The sequence below is a fragment of the Chiroxiphia lanceolata genome, chromosome 16 (assembly GCF_009829145.1).
Source record: "Chiroxiphia lanceolata isolate bChiLan1 chromosome 16, bChiLan1.pri, whole genome shotgun sequence".
Taxonomy (NCBI): Eukaryota; Metazoa; Chordata; class Aves; order Passeriformes; family Pipridae; genus Chiroxiphia; species Chiroxiphia lanceolata.
In genome coordinates, this window is record NC_045652.1 from 14364001 (window position 1) to 14386896 (window position 22896).

At 65.4% G+C, this 22896-nt stretch overlaps 2 protein-coding genes across 6 annotated transcripts; one reads left to right on the forward strand and one right to left on the reverse strand.

Moving 5' to 3' along the window:
* Positions 1 to 878: 878 nt before the first annotated feature.
* On the forward strand, positions 879 to 12883 carry LLGL1 (LLGL scribble cell polarity complex component 1). Of its 3 annotated transcripts, none has more exons than XM_032703906.1 (23): positions 879 to 974; positions 3589 to 3686; positions 5741 to 5822; positions 5901 to 6016; positions 6413 to 6571; positions 6652 to 6814; positions 6902 to 7037; positions 7129 to 7183; positions 7264 to 7421; positions 7501 to 7718; positions 7831 to 7898; positions 8193 to 8346; positions 8734 to 8838; positions 9047 to 9339; positions 9419 to 9572; positions 9651 to 9804; positions 9903 to 10186; positions 10424 to 10688; positions 10774 to 10888; positions 10993 to 11087; positions 11198 to 11321; positions 11404 to 11483; positions 11680 to 12883. In XM_032703906.1, the coding sequence occupies exons 1-22, from the start codon at positions 894 to 896 to the stop codon at positions 11480 to 11482; spliced, it is 3156 nt and encodes a 1051-aa protein (XP_032559797.1). In that variant the 5' UTR covers positions 879 to 893; the 3' UTR covers position 11483; positions 11680 to 12883. The 3 variants fall into 3 exon arrangements, with proteins under 3 accessions (XP_032559797.1, XP_032559795.1, XP_032559796.1); XM_032703904.1 differs by having other exon boundaries at positions 894 to 974; positions 5901 to 6031; XM_032703905.1 differs by having other exon boundaries at positions 894 to 974; positions 5901 to 6031; positions 10999 to 11087.
* A 128-nt stretch (positions 12884 to 13011) lies between these two features.
* On the reverse strand, positions 13012 to 22827 carry FLII (FLII actin remodeling protein). 3 transcript variants are annotated; one of them, XM_032703902.1, is made up of 30 exons: positions 22704 to 22827; positions 21740 to 21850; positions 20545 to 20616; positions 20336 to 20416; positions 19968 to 20053; positions 19662 to 19823; positions 19472 to 19575; positions 19204 to 19379; positions 18967 to 19124; positions 18779 to 18863; positions 18349 to 18493; positions 18097 to 18236; positions 17782 to 17994; positions 17521 to 17700; positions 17365 to 17447; positions 17219 to 17293; positions 16909 to 16992; positions 16671 to 16842; positions 16484 to 16588; positions 16089 to 16280; positions 15674 to 15862; positions 15443 to 15582; positions 15111 to 15336; positions 14799 to 14953; positions 14610 to 14670; positions 14399 to 14527; positions 14213 to 14319; positions 13903 to 14008; positions 13753 to 13818; positions 13012 to 13585 (listed from the first exon to the last, which is right to left on the reverse strand). In XM_032703902.1, the coding sequence occupies exons 1-30, from the start codon at positions 22764 to 22766 to the stop codon at positions 13451 to 13453; spliced, it is 3801 nt and encodes a 1266-aa protein (XP_032559793.1). In that variant the 5' UTR covers positions 22767 to 22827; the 3' UTR covers positions 13012 to 13450. The 3 variants fall into 3 exon arrangements, with proteins under 3 accessions (XP_032559793.1, XP_032559794.1, XP_032559792.1); XM_032703903.1 differs by having other exon boundaries at positions 18097 to 18230; positions 18346 to 18493; XM_032703901.1 differs by having other exon boundaries at positions 18097 to 18233; positions 18346 to 18493.
* Between the last annotated feature and the right edge of the window lie 69 nt (positions 22828 to 22896).

Sequence of the window (22896 nt, forward strand, 5' to 3'; positions counted from 1 at the left end):
CCCGTCGCTCCCCGCTCCCCCCCCAGGCTGTTCTCCGCCCCCAAAACCCCGCGTCGCCCCAGAGCCGCATCTCCCCAGGCCGGGGTTAGTCAGCAGGGAGGGGAAGCCGTGCCCTGCCCGGGGTGAGTCACCCCAAAACCGGGCGCGGGGCAGGTCGCTCCCCCTCCCACCTCGGGACGGTGCCGTGGGGGGAGTGGGGAACAACATTCCCGGTGCCACGGTGGGAATAATGAGTCGCTAGCCAGGAATGAGGCTCGAACATTAATTTTGGGAGCCGGCGGGATGCTCCAGGCCCTGTGGCCGGGGCGCCGCCATGTTGATGCACCCCATGGCTGTGGGGCACACGGTGAGAACCTAAACCCGCGACACCCCGAGTACGTGGGGGCTTTGTGACCACGGTGACCGGGCTCGCGGTGCCCTCGCTGCCCCATGCGGAGAGAAAAAGACGAAAGAAAAAGCTGAAACAAATAAATATATAAATAAATAAAGCGCAGAGAGGGAGCGGAGCAGGGGGGGGTGATGATGAGGACTACAACCCCCATGGTGCCCCACGGTAGCGCATGCGCGACGGGGGGTGGGCGGGGCCGCGGCGCGCGGCGCGCGTTGCCACGCGGGGATTGGCGGGCGCAGCTGTCCGTCAATGCCCCCCCCTCCCGCCCCGCCCCCGCCGCGGCGGTGCCTGCCCGGGCTCGGCGGGCGCGCGCACCGGGACCCCGCACCGGCACCGGGGATCCCGCACCGGCCCCGCGCCCCTGCCGGCCCCGCCCCGCCCGGCCCCGACACCGACACCGCCGACCGGGACCGGGACCGGCCCCGCCATCGCCGGCCGCGCCCGCCCCGCCCGGTACCGCGCCGCCGCCGCCGCTGTTGCCGCCGCCGCCGCCGGCCCCACCATGATGAAGTTTCGGTTCCGGCGGCAGGGTGCCGACCCGCACCGCGACCGCCTCCGCCACGACCTCTTCGCTTTCAGCAAGGTGCGTCCAGGGCGAGCGCGGGTCGCGGCGGAGGGTCCCGGTGGGGCGGCGACCACCGGGAGGCATCGGGAGGCACCGGGCGGGGTGCGGTGTGCGGGCAACCCCCGTCCCCGGGGGCGCGGGGCTGCGGGACCCCACGGCGCGGGATGCTGCCCGCGGGGAGGCGAGCGGCGTGCAGGGCACCACCTCCCCCTGGAGCACCGTGAATCCCCGGGAAGCCGCGCACCGGGACCCCCCGGCACCCCCGGGGAGGGGGCACTCCTGGGGGGACGGGGCTGCCGGGGCGGGGGACCCCCGGGATCAGGGGTGCGGGAGGATACACCCCCGGGGGTGGCTACCGGGAGCTCCCGGGTGCGGGATGCGCCCCGGGGGGCTGCGCTCCTCCCGCGGAGTGCACGGGCGCAGGATGCGACCCCCTCACCGACGCAACATCCCTTCTCCCAACCCCTTCCCGGAGCGTCCCTGTTCCCGCACTCGCCCTGTCCCGGGGCTTCCCCCAGGCCTCGCTCGCCGGCGTTTCGGGGTGTCCCGTGGTCCCCCACCCTGTCTGGCCCTGGAGCATCCCTGGCTGCACCCCCCGTGCGGGGCTCAGGCCCTCGCCTCAATCCCCGCAGGAGTGGGATATTGGTGGTGCCGGACCCCCTGTGTCGTCAGGAAGGGCTGTGGCAATGACCCCCGAGGCTTGATCCCCTTGTACCCCAAATTGTGTCTGTGGGGTTTGGAGGTCATTGGACTCGCAGAGTTTGGGCACTGGGGACGTTTCCCACTCGGTTCCCTCATTCGGGTGGGGGACGCCCCCAAGCTCATCAAACTACGCTGGAGGGACCCTGCAAACTCTAGGGTGGGGGACCTTTCCCTCAGGGCACCGGGCTGTGCCGGCGGGTGCCCGCCTGGGACTCCCTGCACCCCATCCCGGGAGCCCCGCGGCGTTGGGACCACCCTCCCGCGCTGGCCCCGGGGGGTAGGAGACCACCGGTAGTGGCCCCTGGATGAGCCCAAACCGTGTCTGTCCATCCTCTGGCACATCCTAGCACTGCCGTTGGGTACTTGCCCAACTCCCCGCCGTGCACCAGAGGGACCCCGGGGTTGTCCCACGGTGGGGCTGAGCTGGGAGGTGTCGGGGTGTGCTGTGGGGTAAGTTCGGAGCCAGCAGCCCCTGCCCAGCACAGCCCTGATCCCCCCGGAGGGGGTCTGGCCGGGGTGCAAGGCTCAGCCCAGCTGGAGCCCCCCGTTTTTGGGGAGTGCATTCTCATGGCTGGATCCTGCCCGAGGGGGCATCCTGTGGGGTCTGTGCCGGTGGGATGTCCTGGGGGGGGGCCGGGGAGAGCCCCACTCCGACCGTCCCAATGCTGAGGCCGCCGGCTGCCCACCTGCCTCCCATTAACGGTTGTTTTTCCTCCCGAGCTCCAGATCTGCCTGGGATTTGCTGTAATTTGGCCGGGAGCGCGCCTTGGCCGGCCGGCACAGCCTGCCGGATGCGGCCCCGCTGCGGGCGGGAGGGAGGGCTGCGGGCGGGGGGCTGAGCCGGGCCCCCGTCCGGGGCTGGGAGTGCTGGGGAGCAGCCGGGACAGCGCTTTTTGGGGAGTCTTTGCCACTGTCATCGTGTTGGACCCCGGCCTAAAGCATCACTGTGGCGTCCCTGCGCTGCTGCTGTCCCAGCTCCTTCCTCCAGCCCAGCGTGCATCCTGGGGGGAATCGGGGTGACCCTGGGTGGGGCTGCCACAGGGATCAGCACCCACAAGCATCCACTACCTCACCCCTTGGATGGGCTGGGACCCATTTGGATAGGCTGGGATGCCTTGGATGGGCTGGGGACGTTGTCGCGCTCCTCAAGGTGTCCCTTGGGAGGGGAGCAGGAGCTGGGTGATCGTGGCTGCCGCCGGCGGGTGTGAAAAGCCGCCCCGCTGCGCCTCTCGGGATGCCCCAGACAAAGGGAGCAGGTCAGGATCCGGCCAGTCTGGCTCCGGCGGGCTCCGTATCGTCTGATCGCGCCGTGGCTGCTCAGCCGAGCTGCCCCCGGGAGCGCTGCGGTCCCCTCGGGGCCGGGGCGGTGGGTGCCCCCCGCGTCCCCTCGCTGCCAAGTGGCAGCCCCTCCCCTGCCGGCGAGTCCAGGCACGCCATCGCCGGCCGGGACTTCCTTGGGAAGGTGCCCGCGGGCGGCACGCGGCTCCAGCGGGGACGTCCCGGGTGCTGGCGGGTCCCGCTCGCCTGGTTCTGCCGCCCGGCATCGGGGACCCCCAGTGATGCCACGGTGGGGGTCCCGCTCGCCCCTCCTGGGGTGTCCCTGCCTCGGGCAGGGGGTTTAGAGCAGGGGGTCACATCCGAAAGGGCCGGTGGGTGGTGAAGTGGTTTGTGCAAGCTCAGACCTACTCTGGTCCTCAGTGTGGCTCTTAGGTTGCTGAGTAGAAATGGGGTGAGAAGTGATGTCCCCGCTCCCCAAGTCCCCCCTTGGTGGCAGTGGGGGACCAGACAGCATCTTTGTGATCCCCCGTTGTAGGGGTGATGCTCAGGCTGGTGCAGATCAGGGCTGTGGGGGTTAGAGGGGGCCGTGGGAGATGTCTGGGGGGCAGTCAGTGATGGGGGGTCCCGCTCTGACTGCCTGTCCCCGTGGCAGACAGTGGAGCATGGCTTCCCCAGCCAGCCCAGCGCCCTGGCCTACGACCCCGTGCTGCGTGTGATGGCCATCGGCACCAAGGCAGGAGCCGTCAAGCTGTATCCTTTTCCCCCCCATGAGCAGGAGGTAAGGACCCCCCCCAAGCCCTTCTGGACTCGTCTGGCTCTCTCCATCCTGGAGAATGCTTGGAGACGTGGCTGTGCTGCTTCTGGCCCATCCGGCAGCCCCTGCTCCGTTGGCGTCCATCCGTCCATCCATCCGTCCAGCTGTGCTGCAGCTGGGCCGGGTGGAGAAGGGGAGGCTGGAGGAAACCCCCACCTCACCCAAAACATCGGGGGGTGTGGGGGGGCAAAGGGGCTTGGCCGTCCTGGGTGGCATCCCAAGTGGGGGTCCTTCCCGGTGTCACCCCCACATCCCGGGGGGCTCCTGTGCATCCTGGCCTCGTTCGTGCAGCCCTCGGGGGGGGCAGGGGGTGGGCAGCGGGAGCTCTGGCCGGCCCGGCGCCGGGGTGAGGGGCTGCGGTGGGCGCTGAGCCCGGTCCCGGGTGGGGGGCCGAAGCAGGGGACGCCGGCTGGGCTTTTGTTGCCGGCAGCGTGCAGGGAGACTTCAGAGGGCTGCTGGCGGGCGGCCAGGGCTGGATGCGGCCCATGCTCGGGGGGCCCCCGCGCCGCAGGAATGCGGGGTGGGGGCGCGGGGGCGGCTGCACCCGCAGCGGGGTCGGGGTCGGGGTGCGGGGGGGCCTCGCTGCTCCCCCTCCCCCAGGCCGGCGGCTCGCGGCCTCCCGAGCACAAAGATGGCGTGTTTTGTTCTGCCGGGGCCGCCCGGGTGCCAGCCCGGCCGCGACATCGCCGGCCGCCCCGCTCGTCCGCCCGCCCGGGGCTGCTGGTCCCGGCTGAGCCCCCCCACCCTTGTGGGGATGCCCTTGCGGGGGCTGCGGTGCCCCGAGCATCCTCTGCGGGGGTGGTTTTGGAGTGGTACCACCAGCGTGATCCTGCAGCCCATGCCCACCCAACCCCGTTCCAGCTGCTGCCAAAAAGATGCTTCTGGAGGTTGGCGGTGCTGGGGAAGCCGGGCCGGGTGAGGCGGCAGCCAGAGCTGGCCTGACTGGCGTTACTGGTTAGTGGGGGCACCCATGGGTGCTCCCCAGCCGGGCTGGGTGGATCTGGCTGCAGGGGCAGTCCAGCATCGAGGGGATGCCATCGCCTGGGGGGTCTCCTGGGGCAGCTGGGGGTCCCTGGGCTTGGACCCCTGTCCCATACACTAGTGTTCTTGAGCTACTTGTCCCAAGGGCTCTCAGCTGGCGGCACCAGTTTTGGTGGGGAAAGACCCCCGGATGAGCGAGGATGGGTGGCATCTCCCCTCTACCTGGCAGTCAGAGCCCCCTGCATGCTCCACCTGGCACACCCCGTTGTCTGCTCTCCCCAAAACTCCGTGGCTCCTGTCTGGCTCTGCCGGCTCTGCTGTGCCCAGGCACTGCCAGACAGCTCCTGCCTGTCCGGCTGGGCAGAGCCGACGGACTGGTTCCCTGTGCTGAGGGCACCAGGAGGCAGCTGGGGGCGAGGACCCCCGGCACATGGCGTGCCCAGGCATGGCTGTGCCATGCACTGGTGACACCGTGCTGGGGGGAGCAGCTGGCTGGGTCCGGGGGGTGTCGGGGATGCCAGACTGGGGTGCTCCGTGCGCTGCTGGAGCCACTGTGCGGGTCCTGCCCCGGTTCCTGCCGAGCGGCGTCGCTGAAGGAGCCGGGACCAGTTGGGTGAGTGAGGCTGTGCCGGCGCATGCCGAACCCCACCCCGCTGCCAGTGCGTGCCGGGGCTCCCGGCGCCTCTCACACACCTACCCCGGCCGTGTGTTGGCCGCAGCCTGACCCGGGACGTCCCGGTTGGAGTTGGAAGTGCTTGATGGATCCCAGCCTGGCCTGGAGTGTCCCAGTCAGAGGTTCTTGGTGGATCTCAGATGAGGACAGTGGTGCCAAGGCCGGTTCCGATATGTGGCACAACAGGGATGCTCTGCCCTGGCTCTCCCAGGGACAGGAGGCTAAACTGGCACCTGCTGGCAGAACTGTGACCTAGAGGAATTGGGGGGGGGGTCCTGGGGTTCACTCGGGGCAGGGGGGGCTCTACTCTTGTTGTTTCTTTGACGGCCCCCCCAGATATGGTGCGCCGGGCGTGGAGCTGACGGGATTGCACAAGGAAACAGCCACTGTCACTCAGCTGCACTTCCTGCCTGGCCAGGTACGTGGGTGTCCTGAGGGGGCCTGGCAGCAGCCCTCTGGACCCCCCCCCACCCCACTATTATCCCCCCATCCTCAGGGCTGGCTCCTCTCTCTGCTGGATGACAACACGGTGCACCTCTGGGAGGTCTGCCAGAAGGAGGGCTGCTCCCACCTGGAAGAGACGCGCAGCTTCGGCCTCCCAGGACGCCCAGGGTCCGGCAGCACTAAGTACTTGCCTGGGGGGGTCCTGGCCGCTCCCCCGCGGGGCTGCGGCCAAAGCGATACCGCTGCCGGCTGGGAACGGCGCGTGGGAGCAGCCGCCCTGCTCCGGCGGGACGGTGGCCAAGGTCCCCTCAGTGGTGGTGTTTTCTCCATCAAGATCCTCCTCCGATCCCGACAGGGGTGCTGGGGGAATGCAGTGAAGCCCTGGGCTTTTTGTAGGTGCTGGTAGGGCCCTGGAATGATTAATGGCTCTAATTGCTGCCAGCACTGAGGCCGTCCCTGTCCCCATTCTCCTGGGCCCAAGGGGAATGGGGATGCACAGATGGGGCAGGGAAGGTTCGGAGTCTGTCTGCACGGTGCTCACACAGCCTCCAACCCCCCCTCCAGCTGCTCCCCCGGCATCACACGGGTGACGGTGGTCCTGCCGATGTCCGCCGGCACGTTGGTCTGCCTGGGCACCGAGGGCGGTGCTGTGTACTTCCTCACCCTGCCCACCCTGACGCTACTGGAGGACAAAACACTGTTCCCAGATGAGATCTTGCAGAGGTGAGAGCCCTGCAGGCCCCGTGCCCCCTCCCCACCACCCCTAGTCCCCCCTGACCCCCTGTGTGTGTGTCCCCCCGCAGTGTCCCCGATGACTACCGCTGCGGGAAGGCGCTGGGGCCGGTGGAATCCATCCAGGAGCACCCACGTGACGGCAGCAGGCTCCTCATCGGGTACAGCCGGGGGCTGGTGGTCCTCTGGGAGCAGAGCACGCGTGTTGTCCAGCACCTCTTCCTGGGGAACCAGGTACTGGGGCTGATGGGGGGCTGGCAGGGCTGTGGCCTTGTTTGTGTGTCCTCATCCTGGTGCTGAACCCCCCGTGTACCCCCACAGCAGCTGGAGAGCCTGGCCTGGGAGCAGAGCGGGAAGAGCATCGTCAGCTCCCACAGCGACGGCGGGTACATGGTGTGGGCGGTGAGCGGCACCGGCCAGAGGACCCAGCAACCCGTCATGTCCACCATCCCCTACGGTATAGGACGGGGATCTGGGGGGCCTCTGGGGCTGGGAGCTGATCCCCCCAACCTGGTGCCACAACCACAGGGTCGGTGTCTTCCTTTCAGGTCCTTTCCCTTGCAAAGCCATCAGCAAAATCCTCTGGCGCACCTGCGAGTCGGGGTACGTGGGTGGGCTGGAGGTGGGCACAGGGGGCACGAGGGGGGTCCAGGGTCTGATGGAAGCTGCTTTCTCCCACCTAGGAACCCCTTCATCATCTTCAGCGGGGGGATGCCGCGGGCCAGCTACGGTGACCGTCACTGTGTGAGCGTGCTGCAGGGCCAGAGCCTGGCCACGCTCGACTTCACCTCCCGCGTCATCGACTTCTTCACCGTGCAGGGCGCGGAGGTGCCCGAGGGAGGTATGTGCAGCTGGGGCCACCCCGGGGAGCGGGTGGTGGTGTGGGGGTCTCTCCTTGCAGCCATCTCCCCTCTCCCCAGGCTTTGAGAACCCCCGAGCCCTCGTGGTGCTGGTGGAGGAGGAGCTGGTGGCCATCGACCTCCAGACGCCAGGCTGGCCCACCATCCCCGCCCCGTACCTGGCACCCCTCCACTCCTCTGCCATCACCTGCTCCTGCCACATCTCCAACGTGCCCCTCAAGCTCTGGGAGAGGATCGTCAGTGTCGGCGAGCAGCAGAGCCCCCGGCAGTCCTCTGCGGTCAGTGATGGGGGTGGTGGGGAGGGAGACCCCTGAGCCCCCAAGGCTGGGCTGGTGGGCTCCATCCCTCCCTCCCTCCCTCCCTCCATCCACTCTCCATCCCTCCCTCCAGGCTTGGCCCATTGATGGGGGGAAGAACCTGGCCCAGGAACCCACGCAGAGGGGGCTTCTCCTCACTGGGTGAGTGGCCTGGCAGTGGGAGGGGGGCCTGGGAAACCCAGGGAAACCTTGGGGGACACACACCCTCACTCCTTCCTGCGGTGGGGGATTGGGATGGGGTGGTGGTGAGGCCCAGCCACTCTTGCTGGGCGGGCTGCCCTTCCTCATTCAGCTTGATTGCTGGGCATGAGTGTGTCACCCTCTGCGCTGTCCCCCCTTGTCCCCCCCTCTGGCACAGTGGCTGCCAGCACACAGGCAGCTCTTGTTAGCCGGGCAGATGTCGGGGCCCCGTGCTGACAAGGCCCCCCCGCGCAGGCACGAGGACGGCACGGTGCGGTTCTGGGACGCCTCGGGGGTCTCCCTGAAACCCCTCTACAAGCTGGGCACCGCCAGCATCTTCCAGACAGACTGTGAGCACAATGACAGCCTCAACCAGGCGGGTGAGGAGGAGTGGCCGCCGTTCCGCAAGGTGAGGTGCCCAGGGCAGGGGGGCACTGCCATGGACCCCAGCACCCCCCTGGCTCTGCCAGCACAGAGGGGGGCAAGCCCAGAGGCGGGCACGGGGGGTGCACCTGCCGGAGCCATCCCGGCTGTGCCCCGGGGACGTGTCCCCCGGCTCAGGGCACAGCTGCCGTGTGACGCACCGTGGGGACACAAGGGGCGTTTGTTCCGTGGGCCCCGTCCCGCGGGTCTGCCCTGGTGGAGGGGGAGAGTCGGGGGGTGCATGGGGACAGACCTTCCCTGGGCGTGATGCCATGTGCCACAGCTGCTGGGAGGATGTGGGGGTGCAGCAGAGGGCCCACCCCACAGCTGTATGAAGGGTCCCAGCCCCCCTTCACCTGTCCCCCCCCCACAGGTGGGCTGCTTTGATCCCTACAGCGATGACCCACGTCTGGGCGTGCAGAAGATCGCGCTCTGCAAGTACACAGCCAAGATGGTGGTGGCAGGCACAGCAGGGCAGGTAGGGCAGGGAGAGCAGAGTGGGGGCTCCTGGGAACCTCTCAGCTCCCCACTTGGGGACCCACAGCATGGTGGGGGCTGCAGACCCCACAGACCCCCATGGCTGTCCCTGAAGGGCTCCTACCCACGGGGTTTAGCCCCTGCCACACTGCAGGGTGGCTGTCTGGAGGGTCCAGCGTGTGTCCCGCCATCCATGCTTGTCCCTGCAGGTGCTGGTGATGGAACTGAGTGACGAGAAGTCGGAGCATGCGGTCAGTGTGGCCACAGTGGACCTGCTGCAGGACCGTGAGGGTTTCACCTGGAAGGGCCACGACCGGCTGGCCCCCCGGAACGGCCCCCTGCACTTTGCCCCCGGCTTCCAGCCCAGCGTGCTGGTGCAGTGTGTCCCTCCCGCTGCTGTCACCGCTGTCACCCTCCACTCCGAGTGGAACCTCGTGGCCTTCGGCACCAGCCACGGCTTCGGGCTCTTCGACTATTACAGGCGCAACCCTGTGCTGGCCAGGTATGGGGGCTCTCGGTGCTGGGGATACCCCAGGGCGACGTGGCGGGGTCTGGGTGCTGAGCAGCATCGGTACCCGCAGGTGTACCCTGCACCCCAACGACTCGCTGGCCATGGAGGGGCCCCTCTCCCGCGTGAAGTCCCTCAAGAAGTCCCTGCGCCAGTCCTTCCGCCGCATCCGCAAGAGCCGCGTGTCCGGCAAGAAGAGGCTCAACGCCAGCAGCCCCTCCAGCAAGGTGGGCAGGGAGCGGGGGCCACCACGGCGGGTCCCTGTCCCCGCCGGGCAGGGACTGACCCCGTGTCACCCTCCCCAGGTGCAGGAGGCCAACGCGCAGCTGGCGGAGCAGGCGGGGCCCCCCGAGGTGGAGATGACGCCGGTGCAGCGGCGGATCGAGCCCCGCTCGGCCGATGACTCGCTCTCGGGGGTCGTGCGGTGCCTCTACTTTGCTGACACCTTTCTTCGGGACGGTGAGATCCCCCTCCCTCGCTGGGAAAAGCCCCTGAGCTGGGTCTGGCTGGTGCCATGCTCTGGGGAGGGGGCTCTGACACTGCTCCCACCCCCGCAGCCGCCCACCACGGCCCCACGATGTGGGCAGGGACCAACTCGGGGTCGGTGTTCGCCTACGCCCTGGAGGTGCCGTCGCAGGAGAAGTTCTCGGAGCGGGCGGTGGAGGCGGTGCTGGGGAAGGAGATCCAGCTGATGCACCGGGCGCCAGTGGTGGCCATTGCAGTGCTGGATGGGCGGGGGAACCCCCTGCCCGAGCCCTACGAGGTGTCTCGGGACCTTGCCAAGGCCCCTGACATGCAGGGCAGCCACTCCATGCTCATCTCTTCAGAGGAGCAGTTCAAGGTGAGCGTGGGGTTCATTGTCCTGGTGTGGAGGGGGTGAGACACAACATGTCCTGCGTCCCCATTGTGCAGGAACAGGGCTGGAGGTGACCAGCCAAGTCTGGGAGCCCTCCTATGCCTGTCCCCAGAGTGCTGGATCCAAGGGGAAGGTGCTGCCCTTTCCTAAGGGCAAAGGTGCCCACCCAAACCCTGCAGGTTCCTGTTTCCCTCTGACACCTGGCTCCTCTCCCCTTCCCAGGTCTTCACGCTGCCCAAAGTGAGTGCCAAGACCAAGTTCAAGCTGACGGCACACGAGGGCTGCCGGGTGCGGAAGGTGGCCCTGGTGAGCCTGGCCAGCGCCGGCTCCGAGGAGCGGCTGGAGAACTGCCTGGCCTGTCTCACCAACCTGGGGGACATCCACATCTTCACCGTGCCCAGCCTGCGGCCCCAGGTCCACTACGGCTGCATCCGCAAGGAGGACATCAGCGGCATCGCCTCCTGTGTCTTCACCAAGCATGGCCAAGGTGAGGGCACCAGGTGACATCCCATGTCGACGGGACATTGTCCTTTGCTGCAGCCTCCTGAGGCTCCCTTTTGTCTCCTCTCTAGGTTTCTACCTAATTTCGCCGTCCGAGTTCGAGCGCTTCTCGCTGAGCGCTAGGAACGTGACGGAGCCGCTGTGCCGGCTGGAGGTCGCCCGGCTCCAGGACACCTCCTGCCTCAGGTGGGACGTGCCCTGGGGGCGTGGGGGGCTTTGCTGTGGCAGCAGCCCTGTACACCCACCCCATTGACACCGGCTCTGGATGTAACTTGTCCCGTTCCTTCCAGCAACAGCTTGATGGCGACACCGAAGCTGCCACAGGCGAACGGCACCCACGTCCCGCGCAGCCCCGAGGGCCGGCACTCCCCCTCCGACAGCGACCGTGAGTGATCCCCCTGTCCCGGCACGGACACCATGTCCCGTGGGCTCTGCTCTGGGGCTGGCTTCATGGCCTGGCTGCCTCCAATCCCTCCCGTCCCCATTGCTCTCCAGGGTCCCCTGAGGAGCACTTGGCTGCCTTCTCGCCTGGCCCCATTGACTCCCCCAACAGCAGCCTGGAGAACCCGCTGGACACCACCGGGGACACCACCGTGGAGGAAGTGAAGGATTTCCTGGCGTGAGTGGGGTGGGAATGGGGTGACTGGTGCCAAGGGGCTGTGGGAGTGCCCTCAGCCACCCCTGACCCTGCTCTGCCCCAGGTCCTCAGAGGAAGCAGAGCGGAACCTGAGGAACACCAGCGAGGACGAGGCCCGGCCCACGGGGATCCTCATCAAGTGAGGTCTGTGAGGGGCTGGTCCCTGGGGTGGAAGTGGGGTTTGGACCTGGGAACCCAACGCCACGCCCTGGCATCCAAATTCCTCATGGGAGGAATGGGAATGTGCTGTGGTCCCTGGGGCTTGTGGAGGAAGGGGAGCAGGGGGGACGTGTGTCCCGGGCCCCCCTGGTCCCCTTCTCAGGGGCTGTGTCCCCCACAGGCATCGCCGGCCTCCCTGACCCATCTCAGTGCTCGGATTCCCGGGATGCGCGACTCGACTGGACCCCCCGCGCCCCCTCCCCATGTAACGTAGACTCGCCTCTTCTCTAACACCGCGCCGGCCGCCGGCACCCCCGGCTCCGGCACCTTCCCCCCACACCTCCCTGCCTGGCCGCCAGCCCTGGACCCCTGAGCTGGGCCTGTGGGGCACAAACTCTTCCCGGGGAAGATATTTTTCTTTTTTATACACGGTTAAGTGTCACTGTTCCCTGCTCCAGAGCCCCCTTCCTGGGGGATGCTGCTGCTTCCCCGGCTCTGTGGGGAGGGCTGGGGCTCGTGGGATCCCCCTTGTCCGCCGGTTTTGGTCCCTCGGGGAGGTGGGGGGCCAGGAGCCCCTGGGCACGGCCCCCCCCATACCCTGGTCTGTGTTTACATGCCCGGCTCCCTGCAGTTTACAGCCCCGTCCCCTGCCAGCTCCGGCTGCCATACAGGGACTGTCCCCTTCCCAGGGGAGCCCAGCGGGGACCCCCTGGCTCCCAGGCAGGCACCGGAGGCCTTGAGCAGCCCGGGGAGGGGCACAGTGGGGGGTCACAGGTGGCCTTTTTCTCTTAGTGGCTTCTCCAAGGGCTATTCTCCAGGTTGGGCTCTGTGCCTGCTGCTCCTTTCTGACACTAATTCCTGCCACGGGTGGGTTTGGGATGGGATCACACCGTGGGAATACACACCAGCTCCTGGTCCTGGTCCGTGTTGGTGCTGGGTGGAGGGGGCAGATGGGGCTGCCCCAGCTCCCTCCTGCCCCAGGCTGGGCTGCCCCACCCTGGGGGTCTCACTGTGCCAAATCCCTCTTGGGCTCTGAGCCCAGCCTTGCCCTCCCAGGGGGATGTGGTGATGCCGGCTCTGTCCCCTGGCCCATGGTAGCTGTCCCCATGGGGCTCAGCCTGGTCCCTGCCCCTCTCTTTTTGGGGATCCAGGGCTGTCGTGGCCCTCCCACGGGCTCTTTTGCGGTACATGTGTGGCTGAGGGGGTCGGGCTCCGTCGCTGCCGGCCGAGGCCGGGGCTGTAGCGTCCCTGGTAGAACCCCCCCCACACCTCATCCTTGGTTTTTGTTTTTTTGTTGGGTTTTTTTTTTTTTTTTTTGGTAAGATGAATTTAGCATTGTTTAGTTATTAAAAATACTGGTTTTTAATATTGAAAATAAAGCATTTAATATCAACTGCCCGGGCTGCAGGTGTTCGGGGAGCCTTGGAGCCAGGTGAGTGCTGGGGTTCCCCTGAGGGGCAGGATCAGGGTGGGCAGGACCCCACTTGGGAGTGAGACAGAGCCTGAGACAGTGTCGGGGTGAGAAGTGCAGCCTTTATTGATATGATCCTGATGGGCTGATCCCTGCCAGGGTTCCATCCCCCAGGACAGCTGTACATCCCCCAGCTGTAAGGCCCAGGGCTGAGAGCCCCCGGCTCTCCCCAGTTCTCCTTAGCAAAGCGTCCTCCCCCCAAACTGGGAATCGCTCCTGCCCCCCAGTCGCAGGGGGAGCTCGGCACTGGTTTGGGGCAGCAGCATCCCCAAGCAGGGTGTAACAGGGGCCCCCCTGGAAGGGGAGGGGCCCTGCCAGGAGAAGGGGGGGACAGAGCCCCAGCGCTCCCCACTGGCCCCGGCTCGGGGGGAAGCGGCTCCAAGCCGAGCCTGGCTGGGAGCAGGCGTGTGCGGCAGCGCAGGGTGCCGGGATCCGGCCGTGCCGGGGGGGCTGTGGCCGGAGCACCGGGTGCCCCCGGTCCTTAGGCGGGTGGTTTGCGGAACACACTCCAGGCGTGGAAGCAGCGGGTGAAGGGCCAGGGCTCGTTGCCTTTCCGCACCAGCCGGAGCTTGCGGGGCCGTGTGGGGTCCTTGGAGCGCATGTGCTGGATGTAGACCTGGGGCAGAGCACAGCTGTGGGGGTCCCCAGCCCTCGCCCACCGCCAGGGCTGGCATTCCCTAGCCCAGGAGTTCTGCACCACCCTGACCAGGGCCTCGAGGGGAGACGGAAGTGCCCAAATCCTCCCTCCCACAGCCCCAAGCTGGAGAAGGAGGGAGGCCTTACCTGGCACGCCTTGAGGCTCAGCTTGATCTCCACCTGGCTGGTCTGGGTGCCCACCCACATGTAGACCTGTGGGAAGGACCAGCAGCCAGGCTCAGCACATGGAGCCGCTGGAAAATCCAGACCCAGGAGAGCCTCCTGTCCCCAGCTCACCTCTCGCCCGTTGTCCAGCAGCATGATGTCATCATCAGCCAGATCATCCTGACAGAAATCCGAGCACTTTTCTGACACGGAGAAATAACCCTTCTCATTGGAGCACCTGTGGGGAGAGCCAGAAGGGGACAGCATCAGGCATGAGCGTGCTAGGACTCAGCTCCTGCAAAGGGAATGGACGTGATGGAGCAGCTCTGTTTTAGTTTGTTGATTCCCAAGGGATGGACAGAGCTGGGAGAGGAGGAGCCTGGGCTCTGTGGGAGGAAGGGAACCAACAGACTGGAGCAGCCCTCCCTGGGCCAGCACCCACCTGAAGAGCCGGGAGTGCTTCATGTAGTCGGCGTCTTCATCGTAGGGCTTCTGGCTCCCGATGCCCACCCAGAAGAAGTTCTCGGGCTCTTCTCCCTCGTTGATGACCTATGAGGGCAGGGACAGGGCTGAGCGTGGCCTGGGTGGTCCCTGTCACTCAGGTAAGCTGGTGCTCAGCCCCACTCACCTGTTTGCTGTAGGAGTCATCAAACATGTGGTTCATGATGTCCTCAGCCAGCTTGGCCTCGTCAGGGTCGGCCGCCCGGCCCACCCACGTGTAGACAATGCCCTGGTTGTCTGTGCTCTCAAAGGGCACCTGGGGAGCACAGAGTCAGGGCTGCCCAGGGGGGCAGGAGGGCACCCAGGCACCCCTGAGGATGCTCAGCCCCGAGCAGTACCTTGAGGATGAAGCAGAACTCGGAGTTGAGCAGACCAGCGTCCGTGTTGATCTGGATGCACCTAGAGAAGGAGCCCCCGAGGTACAAAGCAGCGGGAGACCCGGCAGCTGTGCCCACCGGTGGGTATCCCACCTGGACCCTGGAACGTGTGGGTGCTGCCTGGCCTGGAGCAGCCCCTGGAGCACTGACCTGGTGCAGAGGGCCCCGCCGTTGGTGCGGATGTGGTAGAGGCTGGGCTGGGGAGGGCTGGCCCGCTCCTTCCGCTTGCCCCGGTGGATCACAAACCTCCTCTTGAAGTGAGAGAGGAACTTGGGGTTCTCCTGCTGCTGGGTCATGCGCACCACCTGGACAGGGGTGGGTGTCAGCAGGGCCATGGGGACCCCCCCAAATGCAACCCCAAGCTCCAGCTGCACCCCCCTGCCAGCCCCCATCTCTTCTGCTGTCCCCTGCCCTCAGCCTTGGAAGCAGAGAGGGGTACCCGTGTCACCCGAGAAGCGTCACCTCCAGCTTGCCAGGGAAGAGACTCTCAAACTTCTTCTGGAGGCTGAAGGTGAAGGTGAGCCAGCCCATGTTGGAGGCCTCCCGGCCCTGCCAGAAGTAGACGATGCACTGGAAGTCTTCCTCGGGCTGCTTCTCCTCCTCCTCTTCCTCACCCTCCTCCTCCCCTTTGCCTTCACCCTTCTTCTTCTTCTCCTCATCCTCCTCGTACTCCACTGGCACCCAGTACCTGAGGGCCGGAACAGGGAGTGGTGTGAGGGATGGGGCAGGCTGGGGGCCTGGGCAGGGAGGTGGGGGACAAGGTGGTCCAACAGCCCCAGAGTGGGTACAAGCACCTGCACAGGAAGACGTAGCAGTCGTGGGTATGGAAGTGGCCGAACTCCTCCTCGGGCAGGCGAGCGAATTTCTTGCCCTCCAGCACGAAGCCCTCCATGCCATCCAGGTCCTCGTTCCACTCCTCCATCAGCTGCTCTGCCTGTGACCCCATGTGCTCCGTCAGACACCCAGCCCCTCCACGAGCACCCGGCCCATGCCAGGGGGGCACTCACAGGAGCCCCTAGCCCTACCTCGCTGAGGGGCATGGGAGGCTGCCGGGGCAGGAAGAGCGCCGTGAGGTCGGCCTTCATCTGGTCCTTCTTCTCGGCGTCCTTCCGGACCTTGCCGGCCAAGCCACCATCCTGCAGCACCGTCTCGGCATTCCGGGTGTAATCCACGCGCAGGACGTCGTCCCAGTTCTTGAACTTGGACTTGAACACCTAAATCACAGAATCATTAAGGTTGGAAAAGAGCTCCAATATCATTGAATCCGACCTCTGACTGATCACCACCTAGTAACTAGGACAGAGCACGGAGTGCCACGTCCCGTCGTTTCTGGAACACCTCCAGGTGTTCAAGGTGTAAATTGGGGAGCAGATAACACACCCTGGGCCACAGCACCCTCCCTGGCACCCAAGCACCCCATCCAAAGGGTCTGTATCCTACCTGGCACTCGGTGCCCTCGAGGTTCCTGGTGACCATGGCGTGCTTGGGCCGGTGCAACATGGTGCACAGCTCCTGGCTCAGCTTCAGTGCCGCCGCCCGCACCAGCCGCGACGACTTCCTCCCGATCCAGATGAAGACATCAGACCAGCAGTCCAGGATGTACACGCTCTTGGTGTCCAGCAGGCTCTGCAGCTGAGGGCACCCCAGGGAACAGAGGGTCAGGCATTCCCAGCTGGAAAACACCCTGCCTGCTCCCAACAGCGGGGAAGAGCAGAGCATCCCCTAGCCGGGCGCTGTTGGCCAAACCTGCCTCTCCCAGGGCACAGCTGGAGGCAGAGGGGGCATGAAACCAGTCTCACTGGTCAGACTGGGAGAACCTCCCCGCCCCATCCTACCAGGCGCATCTCTGGCATCAGATCAGCCTTCAGCCTCTTCTTGTGCTCCACCGAGAGCCTGTAATTGATCTGGGGCAGCTCCAGGTAGCCCAGACCGAGGCCGACCTGCGGAGGGGACGAGGACACAGGTGAGGGGGGGCTGCAGGACCCCAGCAGTGCCCACAGCCCAACGGACACAGCTCCCCACCTTGTACAGCTTGGGCTTGTGGGGCTGGAAGTCATCAGGGACACAGGGCCGGATCTCCTCGGGCTGCCCCCCCAGTGCTTCCCAGAACTCGGGGGTCTCCTGGCCCTGGGTGAGCAGCGTGATCTCGGCCTTGCCCTTCCGCTCGTTCTTGTTGATCTTCTCGGCGAAGAGCCTGTGGCAGGAGCAGGTGAGATGGCAGCTGGGCTCCCCACACCCCCAACCCCCTCACCAGCCCTACCTGGCCTTGGTGGTGCTGCTCAGTGTGGCCTGTCTCCCACGCCACACCATGAGGTCGAGGCCGTGGTCCAGGAGGAAGACAAACCTGGTGGAGACAGGTGAGAAGAGTTAGGAGAGAGTGGGGTGCACCAACTGTCCCCCTCACCCTGGGGGTCCCTGCAGGGCATCACATCTGCCAAGTGGGGTTTGGACCCACATCATTGTAGGAAAGTGCTGGAATGGCCCATTTTCACCCCAGAGCTGCAGCTACACTGTCTCAGGTGGACCCTGCTGCACTTTCTGCAGGGACCTGGTGTCCCCTGGCCACTCACCGGGGGTCCAGTGATGTCCCTTTCAGTGCCACTGGCTCCAGCTTGACATTCTTCTTCCCATAGACACGGTACAGCCTGGGGGAGGGACAGCCATGGTGGGACATGGGGCACTGCCTACCCCACACATCCCCTGTCCCCAGCAGTACCTGGTGACATATTGTGTGTCCTCAACGGTGAAGAAGCCGCTGGCTGTGCCACCCTCGATGTAGGAGATGTCATTGTCAAAGACCTGGGGGCAAGGAGGGGGTGAGGGTGGGAGAGGAGGGACTGGGGGCTACAACGGAGCCAGGGGCTGGCCTCACATGGAGGAACTCTTCGCTCTCGTCCCCCATCTCCTCCCGGATGCACCGGCACTCGGCCCCCAGGTAGTTGCGGAGGTTGACAGCGTGGATGGCGGAACAGGCCTTCTTGTCCAGCGTGGACTCCTGCCCGATCCAGTAGTAGATCTCCCAGTTGAGGGAACCGTTCTCATCCAGGAAGGTCTGGGAAAGGACAGAGCGTGAGATGGGACAGCTGCATCCCCAGGCTGGGGATGTGGGGGACCCTCAGTCCTCCTCGGCTACCTTGAGCACGATGTAGCAGTCGGCCTCATAGAACTTGCCATGAAAAGCCTCGTCCACCAGCGTGGGCACGAAGTTCTCAATCTGCCAGACACAGAGGCCAGGCAGTTGCCCCACGTCCTCGCTGAAGAACTCTGAGTAGTCCAGCTGTGGCTTCTCCAGGCCCTGATCCCACCGCCTCGTCTTTAGGTCCGGCGCCTTCGCCTCCCCGCTCTCCTGTGGGACGGGGGCAGGTCAGCAAGTTGGGAACAACAAGGTCCCTGCTGGCACACAGGGTGGGCCAGGGTCACTGTGATGCCCTCAGGGCCCCTCTCCCACCTCTATCTTCTTGTTCTTCTCCTGGGCTACGTCTGACATCCCCTTCAGGACCTGCTTGGCCTGGTCGTCCTGGGCAGAGTCCTTGCGCCGCCGGAGCCGCATCTTGCGGGCCAGCGGGTCCTTGGTGCTGCTCCCTGGGGATATGGGGACGGGGTGAGAGGCAGCCAGGACACCTGTGGGGCACCCTATGGAGCACAGCTCATTTCCCAGGCTCTCCAGGGGCTGTCCCCCCCATCCCTGCACACTGACCCGCGGCGGCGGCAGCGACAGTGGCTGGGGAGGCTCCAGCCAGGCGGAGCTGGTTCTGCAGGGAGAAGTCGATGTTGTACCACTCCGAGGTCCGATCCACCGGCTTCGGGGGCATCACCAGGTTGGGGTTCTCGCGGACATCCAGGATCTGCCAAGGAGAGGACAGAGACCTCAGTGCTCTGAAGCACCTGCCTGCAGGGACATCGAGGATGTGGCGTGGGACGGAGACCTCTGGAGCACCCTGGGCTTTGGTGAGGTGAGGGGATGTGGAGAGAGCCCCGAGTCCTCTCCCTGCCTGGGCAGAACCATGTGCCAGGTGCCTCAAGGCCCCCTGACCTCACTTCACCCATCCCACCCTACAGCCCTGGGATCCCAGGAATGCACTGGGGCTGTGGTGCAGCCAGCCCAAGGCAGGGGGGTGCTGGGTGCTCACCTCCACATCTGTCAGGAAGTGGATGGCCTCTGGCAGTGTCACCAGGCGGTTCTTGTTCAGCACCAGCTTCCTCAGCTTGGAGCACCTGTGGGACAGCGATGCTGGTGATGGGCCAGCTCAGGGTGACGTCCTATCACCACACAGTCTGTGTGTCCCCTCTTGGGATCCAGCTGTGGGCTGTTTTCTACCTGCACAGGCTCTCGGGGATGAGCTCCAGGTTGTTGTTGGCTGCCATGAACTCCTCGAGGTTGGTGAGCTTGCCAATGCCGGAGGGGATCCCATCAAAGTCCAGCTTATTGGAGTTCAGGTACATCTTCTTCAGCTTGGTCAGCTTGCAGATGGCCGACTGGGGAAGGGGGAGAAGGCGGGGTGAGGGAGAACCATGGAGGCACGGGCAGGGATGGCACGTATGGAAAGGGACATACAGGTAAGGAGGTGAGCGCGTTGCGGGACAGGTTGAGGGTCTCCAGCTGGGTCCACTGGTCGATGCAGAGGGACAGCTCCGTGATCTGGTTGCTGCTGAGGTTGAGGCGCCGCAGGCTGCTCAGGGTGTAGAGGCACTCGGGGACACGGCTGAGGTCGTTGCAGGACAGGTCCACGTCTGGGGGATGAGACAACACGGTGACAACAGCAGCCAGACCCATACCAGGGCTGGGAGAGCCCCTGCAGGGCTCCATGGGGCCCCGGGCCTACCTGCCAGGTTCACCAGGCCCTCGAGGCTGGTGGGCAGGTTGCTCTGCGTGCGCTGGGTGTTCCGGAGGTGGAGGGTCTGCAGGGCTGTCATTGCTGGGAGCTGACTGCGGAGCACAGGCCAGGGAGAGCCTCAGGATGGATGGAGCAGGCACCAGCAGACTGGGATCCAGCCTGGAAAGCAGGGTCTTACCGGAGCTGTGCGTGCAGGAGGGGGTTGTTGTTGAGGATGAGGGTCTGGAGGTGGACCAGGCGTCTCATCTGCGGCGGGAGGCTCTCCAGCTTGTTGTCGCTCAGGTCAAGGTACAGCAGGTCGGTCAGGTTGATGAAGAGCTGGTTGGGGATGGTGTCGATGCTGTGGGAACATGGGGATGTGCAGGGCTGCTTGGGAGCTGCACCAGCCCCGGGCCTCCTTCGAGGAGGGGCAGAGAGCAGCACCCGGTGACAGATGGAGGTGGCCGTGGCCAGGGGGAGATGGGCACCCTGGGTCTGGACCCACCTGTTGTGGCCAAGGTTGAGGACCAGCATGTTCTTGGCATTCTCCAGCTCCCGGGGACACTCTGTGAGCTGGTTGTAGCTCAGGTCCTGGGAAATATGAGAGCACAAAGCAGGTGTCACCCCCGGCCCTGCATCCAGCCACCACCTCCCAAACCTGAGGAGTGAGGGGCATCTCTGGGGGCACTGCAGCAGGAGCTGGATCAGCATATGGGGAACCCAGCTATGGCTGGAGGCACTGCCAGAGGGTCATCCAGCCCACAGGCAGCTTCCCTGGAGCTCAGGCATGGGCTTGGGACTGGTGCTCCTCAAAGAGGCATGAGGGGACACTGAGGTGCAGGAATGGGATTCAGGAGGAGACTCTGCACCCACCAGCACCGAGAGGTCATCCAGCTGGAAGATGTCATCAGGGACTCCTGAGTTCTTTAGGCTGTTTGCACGAGCCACAATGGCCTGGAAAGGGGAGACGGGCAGGAATTCAGCTGCCTGCTGAGCATCCCAAGGCGGCCATGTATGATCCTTGTGTGCCCCCAGATCCAAGAGGTGCCTGGGGACACCTGGTGCAGGAGGGGGACACTCACCCGGAGGCAAGGCAGGCCGGAGAGCTCTCCATGGAGCGTGGTGAGGCTGTTGTGACTCACGGAGAGATGTTCCTGCAGGGAAGCCCCAGACAAGCCCCAGTGAGAGGAGCCAGGGCTGCTCAGAGCAACAGTTGGGACCCCACTTGGGTGTGGGGGCTCCTCCATTCCAAGAGAACTGGGGATTTGGAAGCCCTGACCCTCACAGGGCTGCTGGGACACTCCCAGTTTCAAACCGGTTGGTTGGCCCCAGAGTGTCCACACTGCCCTCACATCCCCCATTCCTGGGGTAGCCTTGGCTGGGACACCCCAGCCCTGCTCTGAGATGCCACCGGGCTGGCCTGTAGCAGTCCCACACAGTCCCTGAGCAAATAGATCCCTGAGCAAACAGTCCTTGGAAACGGGAAATCAACACTTCTCACAGGGTGATCTGGAAACGGGCAGACGTGGGGTAGGTGGGGGGTGGGAGGAATCTCCCAGGGGAAACGTTTTCCTCTGGGTATCACCAGCCCGGCTGTTGCCTGCTCAGGAAAACGAGGAATTGGCAGGCTGTGGGCGGGATGCCAGGATTTAAGGATTTAAGTCTCGCCGTGTCCCCCGAGCATGTGGCAGGGCCAGGGGGAGCACGGCTCCGAGCAGCAGGGAGGGATTCCCTGCACCTGGCACAGGGATGGGGACTCCTGGCAGCGTTTAAAGCGTTGTGTTTGTCTGACTGAACCAACTGAAAGAGGTTCCTGAGGTGCTCCTGGACACCACCAAAGCAAAGCTGAGCCACGGGCTCACCAAGGAGCTCCAGCAAGGAAGGGCCTGGTAGAGCCACCCAAAAAACAAAGGCAGGCAGCTGCCAGCTCCTGCTCCTTATATATTTCAGCAGAAAAGGAGGAAGAAAAAGCCCCAAAACCTTAATCCTCTCCACACTAACCATCCCCCTTCCCATCTGTTAAGGGGCATAGGATCTAAGCATGGTTTTTCCTCTGGTTTCTAGGAAACAAGGTGAAACCAACTACCAGCCTGTCTCAACCCCACTCCTGACAGCTCCTGCATCTGATTTCAACCACACGTCGTAGCTCAGCCCTATTATTAGACACTGGAGCATCCGCCAACGAGCCACAGGGCTGGCAGGGAGCAGGCTCCCATCGGATCCCACGGCTCCAGCGGGACAGTGGAGCCCCATTCCCTCCTGAAACGTGGGGCTCACCAGCTTCTGGAGGGCAGCGAGCTCCTCGGGCAGGTAACAGAGTCCTGTGCGGTTCAGCTTCAGCCAGCGCAGGCTGGTCATGGCCTTCACGTGCTCCGGGAAGTACCCGCCCTGCGGGAGGAGGAGGGTGAGGAGACCCCCTGCCCGTGGGGTGGGGAACTGGGGACCGCGCTCTGACTGGTCGTGCGTGGCTGGGATTGTCCATTACTATGGGATCAGGAGTTGGGGGGGGCTGGGATCATCCAGTCCTATAAGGTTGGGAACTGGGGGACTGGGATCACCCAGTCCTATGGGACTGTGGGCTGTGGGGCTGAGATCACTTAGTCCTATGGGATTGGGACCTTGAGGGGGTTGGGATCACCCAGTCCTATGGGACTGGGAGCTCGGGGCCATGATGACCCAGTCCTATGGGATTGGTAGCTGGAAGCACCCAATACTGTGGTTTTGGGGGTGAGGGACCAGGATTGTCCAATCCCATGGGATTGGTAGCTCGGATCCCATGGGATTGGGATCTGGGGGACCAGGATTGCCCAGTCCTATGGGATTAAGGTCTGGGATCACATAGTCCCATGGAATTGGGAACTGGGGTTCGGGATCACCCGCTTTCATGGGACTAGGATTTGGAGAGGGTCGGGATCACCTAGTTCTATGGGATGGGGAATTGAGGGGCTGGGATACCCCAGCACTATGGGGCTGGGGGCCAGAAACCCCCAGTCCAATGGGATTGGGAAGTAGAGGATCGGGGACCACCTGTCTCTCTGGGACCCCATGGGGGCCCACAGGTTGCCCAGCCATAGAGGGTGGGGGCTCAGGGACCGCCCACCCTGGACACCACCTCCGCTGTACCGGGATTCCCCAGCCCGGGGGACCGGACCGGGCCTGACAGCGCCGCGTGGGGCCCGGGCTCGCCGATCCCTGTGGCCGGGGCGTCCCCGCTCCCACTCCCGTTCCCTCTCCCCCGCACCTTGAAGTCGTTGCCGCTCAGGTCGACGCCGCGCACGAAGGGCAGGACTCCGGTGGCCGCCATGGCGGAGGGACGGGACGGGACGGGACGGGAAGGGAGGGGCGGGGGGACCCTGCGGAGCCGCGCCCTGACAGGCCCCGCCCCCGGGCCCGCCCCGGCCGTGACGCGCGAAAGCGATTGGGCGGGGCCGGGA

Coding starts and splice junctions, on each gene's coding strand:
- LLGL1 (XM_032703904.1), top strand. CDS start 894: ATGATGAAGTTTCGGTTCCGGCGGCAGGGTGCCGACCCGCACCGCGAC. Junction 975..3,588: donor ACCTCTTCGCTTTCAGCAAG/GTGCGTCCAGGG, acceptor TCCCCGTGGCAG/ACAGTGGAGCATGGCTTCCC. Junction 5,823..5,900: donor TGCACTTCCTGCCTGGCCAG/GTACGTGGGTGT, acceptor CCCCATCCTCAG/GGCTGGCTCCTCTCTCTGCT.
- FLII (XM_032703902.1), bottom strand. CDS start 22,766: ATGGCGGCCACCGGAGTCCTGCCCTTCGTGCGCGGCGTCGACCTGAGC. Junction 16,843..16,908: donor AGCAGCACCACCAAGGCCAG/GTAGGGCTGGTG, acceptor CTCCTGCCACAG/GCTCTTCGCCGAGAAGATCA. Junction 15,583..15,673: donor CTCCCATGCCCCTCAGCGAG/GTAGGGCTAGGG, acceptor ATGGGGTCACAG/GCAGAGCAGCTGATGGAGGA.